Genomic DNA, 6,699 nt, shown 5'->3' on the forward strand with positions numbered 1-6,699 from the left:
AACAAAACACAACAGTGGGCACAATTCAACAAAAGAGGTTTCATCCTTAATGGTCCTCTGTAGAACAATATCTTAGATAAGTGGGTCAGCATATAGCGTTCAGTCAACCTATTTACGGTTAGCAAGAAACATGATAAATATCATAAAAGATTTCAAACCCTAATCCCAATCACAACACTAACAGTTTTAAATGCAAGTTCAAACATTACTTACATTATACATATTGTTGCCATTGAGGATGCATCTCTATTGTCAAAGTCTCGTCTCTATTCTGTCATTAAGTAGCTCGAACCCCACCCACGTATAATATCATGAGTAGTTAGCAATCACACAAATATAATGCTTAACTTAAGAAATAATAAAGCAGAACACATAAGGCCAAACTACCTCTCAATCAGCAGAAATGGCGCTGGTCAAATTCCTCTAGTCGACAAGGGTATATTATGATATGCCTAAGAGATAAGCAATCCATAGCATTCACCTTTGTTTCGCTGCCTATATTCCGTGGCATGACACATTTGGCGGTACAACTATGCCAGCACAACTGAACTCCATAATAACCTCCTACATCGATCAAGATCCTCCAATAGAAGCAGCCACTTCATGTGAACGTGAGAGTCAGATGCGTCTGAAAACAAAATGCCTCCAATGATATGCATAATGTGTCCTTTGGTGTACTGCAACAGGAGCTCCTCTATTGGCTCTGCCTCCCATTGTCCACAAATAGTATCACAAAATCATGTGAGGTTGATGGTCCACTTACTCTATGACTGTTTGACATTAGGTCCAGGTACGACACCTAGCAGCTATAAACAGAAGTCCTTAATAAAAACGTCCATCGTAGAACTGCTCCTACCCACCCATGTAGCCGCTCACTGGATCTCCATCAATATTGAGTCCCAACTCATACACCACATCTTGTAGGGTGATAGTCATCTCCCCACAGGACAGGTAAAAAGTATGAGACTCAGGATACCGTCTCTCGATTAAAGCAGGAATCAGTGCTTAGTCACGGTCCCACTCTAACATATATGCCACGAGCTAAAATTCATCGCGTCTGAGGTGTGTCCTAGTCTCCTCGTGCAAACGCGCTAGTAAATTTCTTTTCGTCCGCAAGATCTGAAAACCTTAACAAAAAATCAAAGAGTCATATAAAATTGAGGTGACAACTAATAAGACAAATTTTAAACATATAAAAGGCATAAATTATAAGATACACTATTCGGTCAAGTCTGGCAGCAATATAGTTAATATGATCTCATCTATAAAGGGTGTTTTTGTAGCATACAAGTTTTGTGCCATCCAATTACACTATAATAAAATAAACTAAAATTGAATAATTTAAAATTAACTAATATAATTTTTTATCAAACATAAATTAATCTAAATACCTATCATATCATAATTTAACTCTAAACCATAATAAATTCGAATGAAACATTAATTTAAATAAAATTTTGCATAAATATCTATTAATTTTCTAACATAACTACATAATCGTTAATCATGAACTAATTATCTATCTAAATAATTATTTCTATAAAAACTACTTTTACATTATTCTAACTAAATAAATATGTCAAAATTATAAAATAATATAAAAACAAAATAACTTTAAAACGAATAGAAAAATAGAATTACTTGGAGTTGACAGGTTACAAAAATAAAAAAGTGGAATAGAATAAAAATGGGAACATAAGAAACGAGATGAATCGACAAAGTGGAGTTGAAAAGTGAAAAGTGAGAATGATGGGGTGGGAGGACCACGAGTTTATATATTTGGGCAAAACTCCCCTTCCCTTCTAAAATTTGCTGAGGGATGCGACGAACTTCACTTACAATGTGAAGTTCACTGAGAGGCGACAAACTTTATGAAATTGATAAGATTTATCAAGAATTACAGCAAATTTGCCTCCGGTGCAAAAAAAAATGGATTTCAGAAAATAATACAAGATTTATTTTTCTATTAAACTAAAGCATTTTTTATTTTATTTCAAAAAAAGTTTCTATATTTCAATGTCATTTTTGTCGACTAAATAATGGTTAATTTTAATTTCAATTTTATATAATAAAACAGTGGTTTTCAAAAATTATGAAATCTTTTTTTAACATATGTATTATGCCATACGTATAAATTATACGGGTTATTATATAAATTCATATATATGCATAACAAAACAGTTTAATATTATATATTTTTTACATTAATTATATGGCAATATTTAAAAAAAAGAGATAAAAGAAGAGATATATAAATATGTATAATATTATTGTTATATATAAAGCAGTTTTATATTGCTTTAATTATAGAGACTTACTATAATTATATAAAATTTAATTTGAGAAAATAATTTCCTTTGCCATAAATAATATACTAAAACTGTTAGTATATTATCTTCTTTATGGTTAATTGAATTTATCAATGATTTTCCCGTGTAAATCGTTATTACCCAGTTTTTAATAATTACTTAATATACAAAATTTGAAATTAGAAATTGTTATTACTAATTTAATTAACTGGTTAATTGAGTAATAATTGTCAAATTATTAAGGTACAAAATCATTGATTTACTCAATTGATTTTCATATATTATTTATATTTCAAGTAATAATTTAAAATTATATTATTTACCCAGTTAATAATACTATTATTAAAAATTATTTTTTGCATTGATTTTTAAATCAATTATTAAATAATTATTTTTGTTAAGATAATTGTTTATAAATTATTTCAAATTATATTTTGTGTAAACAATATTGAACCTATTTTAGTCCTTAGTCACGTATAGTATAGAATCATTCTTGTAACGACAACCAACTGAAATAACATCGTAAGTTTCAATATTTAGAATTCGTGCAAAATCAGACCATCCTCTTGTTAGATAAGCTTCATCATTCGCTATCCATGCAATGCGGCAAGGTATAGAATTGCCACACCGCCGAGAAACCAAACTAACTCTTATTTCCCTCAATGGCATTGCATGCATGCAAAAGAAAGCTGGTAATTTCTGAAAAAAAATTAAAATATGTTAAAAAATTATTCTAATAACGAACAACTTAAACTAAGAAAATTTAAATATATTACCAATCGTTGAAATTGCATATCTGAATTTGTCATGAATTTAGCAAAACTGAACGCTTACAACCATGTAGTTGGAACCCAAATCAATGAAGACAACTCGATGAAGTATTTTATGGATGTGATGCATTGTAAATGATTGTGGCAAAAGACAATCGAAGTGAAACATTAGACGATAAGAATAACTTAGAGTAACAACAAATAAAAAATTATCAAAAGAATAATATAATAGAATGAATATATAAAAAAATATTATAAAAAATTATAAATTGTACCTTAAAAGGATCAACTTCAATAAAAAATGAAGAATACGTTCTTATTCTATGAAGTAGTAAAAAAAACACTAAATATAAAATTATGAATTGACTCTCAAATTTAGATTCATGTACCACAGGAAAATACTATTTATAGACCTTAGTAAAACAAAAATAAATATGTAAATTACTTATTATTAAGGCAATTTTTTTAGAGTAAAAGACAAATAGGTCCCTGACCCAATATTATAATGAAGATATGTTGCTAAATTAGTATAATTATATATTATTCATTTAGTATTAATTATAATATAATTACAGTAAAATAATTTAGAATAGGAAAAAAATTTATTCGTTTTGGAGGGAAAACGGAGGCATGAGAGATCGACACGTCACTTTTAGTAGTTTGGGAAAAATCCAATTTTAGTATATTAAGTAGATAAGATAGATTTAGAGAATATCTCAATTTTAGAAACTAATTTTACTATTATATCCCTAAATAAACCTTTGAAGTAATTTACTTGTATAAAGAGTTAGTGTTTCTTCATATCGCAGATAATTAAATAATTCTTTAAATTTTTTTAAAAAAATTTAAACATATTAAATATATCAATATTACAATAATTTTAAGATTTCAACTATAAAAAATATATATAATATATATTAATTAAAATTATGGGTTAAAATTACTCATCGGTGCTCTACATGTGAAAACTTTCCAATCCTTTTAACCTCTGTGCAGCTATTCAGCTGAACCTGGCCCGAATCTTATTCAAGATAACTAGATAAGACACATATATAACGAAAGGTGACGCATTCAAGAAACGCATCATATTCAATTCCTCTGTGATTGTTTGCTTCTTGTTATTCTGTGTTTGCAGAGTTGAAAGATGCCGCTGAAGGTGTTGGAGGCCACAGTTTCGAGCTTTGATGGGGTCTTTGAGAAGTTCCGATCAGAAACTTCCAACAACAAAGCCAATCTCATCCTATTCTTGGCTGATAAGGACCCTGCCACCTCTCTCAGCTGGTGCCCTGGTATGCTATTATTATTCCTCTTCTTTTCTTTTCTTTTTTTTTTATCCGGCGGTCTTTCCAGTTCGTTAGCAGATTATGAATTTTATATAAAATACTTGTGTTCAACCCAGATGGAATCTTTCAAAGAATTGTAATTGTTTTGTATTTTGTGTACGGTCTTTTATTAGGGAAATCTTGAATTTCGTACACACCAATAAAATGTAAAACATAAAAAATAAAAAATAAATCGTGCATTCATAATGCACCGTTTTCCATCTATGGAGCATTTGGCACTGGTGAGAATTCTCAGCACAGTAGAGGGAAGTCCTAATAGGTAGAAAAGAAGACAGAATCTTTTAAACCCTAAACCCCCAAAACTGGGAGAAGATATTTTTCTGCTTGCTGGGGAAGAAAAGATACTTTTTGCTTTTGGTAATGATCACTATTCGTCATTTACAAATTTAAAATTTAAGATTAAACAAAACAAAATATGTATTACTATAAATCATTTGACACCATCGGTGAGAATTCTCAGCACAGCAGGAAGTCGTATAGGGTTTTTAGTAAGATGTGCCTTTAGGGCACAAGTTAAAGTTATCAATTAATAAAGTTTTTATAGAAAAAGATGCAAAGTTGAATTTCTATGGCAGTGGATATGAATTTATTAAAATAAAAGGTTTGAAAATTTCTACTAATAGCAACCTTAACATGCTCTTAGGGCACCAAATAGTTAAATCCAATCCTAAAAATGGTAGAAAAAGGCAGAATCTCTTAACCCCCAAAACTGGGAGAAGATATTTTTCTGCTTGTTGGGGGAGAAAAGACTTTTTGTTTATGGTAGTGATAAGTGATTTTCTATTTACCGATTTAAATTTTTAAGATTAAACAAAATAAAGCCGAGATCAGATTATGTTGCTTAGACAAGGTAGATTTACAAGTCCAACAAAATTCAGGCAGTAGCAGAATTCATGAATGATGAACACTCACATGCAGTTATTTTCATGTGAAGTTAATAGTTGAGAGTCGTTAGATAATAATTTAGTCAAATATGTCAAATTATCGAACAGTTTTCAACTAATAGCTTCGTATGAAAATAATTGCATGTGAGTTTCTACCTTCATAAATATATATGACTGGTGACCTAGTGAAGTGTTGTATGTATCATTAGAATTATTCTTTTTAATATTTGATTCGGTATTCCTAGATTGTGTGAGAGCTGAGCCTGTGATCTACAAGAGGCTGGAGGCCTCACCCGACAATATTGGGATTCTGAAAGCTTATGTTGGGGACAGGCCAACATGGAGGAACCCACAGCATCCGTGGAGGGTGGATTCCAGGTTCAAGCTTACCGGCGTGCCTACGCTGATCCGTTGGGAGAATGATGTGGTGAAAGGTCGCTTGGAGGACCATGAGGCCCACCTTGAAAACAAGATTGAAGCTCTTCTTAGTGACAAATGATTGCTTTATTTAGTTGGTATACCATATGATTTAATAACACCATCAAGTTCACTCTTTATCAACTTGGACTAGTTGCTTTGCTGCTGAACAAAATAATAGATGGTTCTATTGGTGGAAATCTTAGTCAAATTTGATAAACTCGTAGTGAGTGGTTCTTATATAGTGCTTATGGTTATGTTGTTGAATTTGAGCTTCAATGCTATGCTAAATATTGGCTAATAATCCATGAGACTCTTCCTGCTCTGCGTGGAAAATCTTTCTGAATTTGAAACTGCTACATAAGCATAGTCAATAGTTAGTGTTCTGAATTTGTTCATGATGAGCAAGTACAAAAAGGGTGCGACATTGAAGACAGAGATAGAGATAAAGATGAAGACATAAATGATTTTGGCAATAAGTTTTAACATTCGCACTGCCGCTAGAAGTTGTGCTGCCTCTTCCATCGGGAACTCGTTGGAAGTTGAAACAATGTTAGCCACCAATGCTTAGCATTTTGTTTTTATTGTACCCACTTCTCAGTTTTCAACTGCCAAAAGTGTTACTGAATTCAATGTCTTTGTATTTTTATATAACCCTCCGAAACCGTTTTCAAACGCTCACAACCATAGTTGTCAGAATTGAACTGGTAATAAACTGAACTAGTAATCGAACCGTTTAGATTACTGTTTATTGGTTAATTAGCTTAATCGGCGAGTCACTGGTTGAACCGGTTGACTCGGTTTTATATAAATAAAAAATATAAAATAATAAAAAATTTAAAATTAAAATTTGAAATACATCTTCACTAATATTTTAAGAATAATTAAGCCATTCTAAAATAATATAGAATAGAAACAATATAAAATCAGCACCTATTTTATAAAAAAAAAATCAATAATTTGTGACCAGTTTGTC

At 30.8% G+C, this 6,699-nt stretch overlaps 1 protein-coding gene across 1 annotated transcript; it reads left to right on the top strand.

Moving 5' to 3' along the window:
• The first annotated feature begins 4,049 nt into the window (after positions 1 to 4,049).
• Positions 4,050 to 6,069, top strand: LOC107458995 (thioredoxin-like protein Clot). Its single transcript, XM_016077217.3, has 2 exons — positions 4,050 to 4,368; positions 5,552 to 6,069. The coding sequence occupies exons 1-2, from the start codon at positions 4,224 to 4,226 to the stop codon at positions 5,803 to 5,805; spliced, it is 399 nt and encodes a 132-aa protein (XP_015932703.1). The 5' UTR covers positions 4,050 to 4,223; the 3' UTR covers positions 5,806 to 6,069.
• The last annotated feature ends 630 nt before the right edge of the window (positions 6,070 to 6,699 follow it).

Source organism: Arachis duranensis, chromosome 7 (genome assembly GCF_000817695.3).
Source record: "Arachis duranensis cultivar V14167 chromosome 7, aradu.V14167.gnm2.J7QH, whole genome shotgun sequence".
NCBI lineage: Eukaryota > Viridiplantae > Streptophyta > Magnoliopsida > Fabales > Fabaceae > Arachis > Arachis duranensis.

Bases quoted from the DNA above. Each gene is read 5' to 3' on its own strand.
- LOC107458995 (XM_016077217.3), top strand. From the start codon at position 4,224: ATGCCGCTGAAGGTGTTGGAGGCCACAGTTTCGAGCTTTGATGGGGTC. The intron at 4,369-5,551 runs GTATGCTATTAT...CGGTATTCCTAG, and splicing joins CTCTCTCAGCTGGTGCCCTG to ATTGTGTGAGAGCTGAGCCT.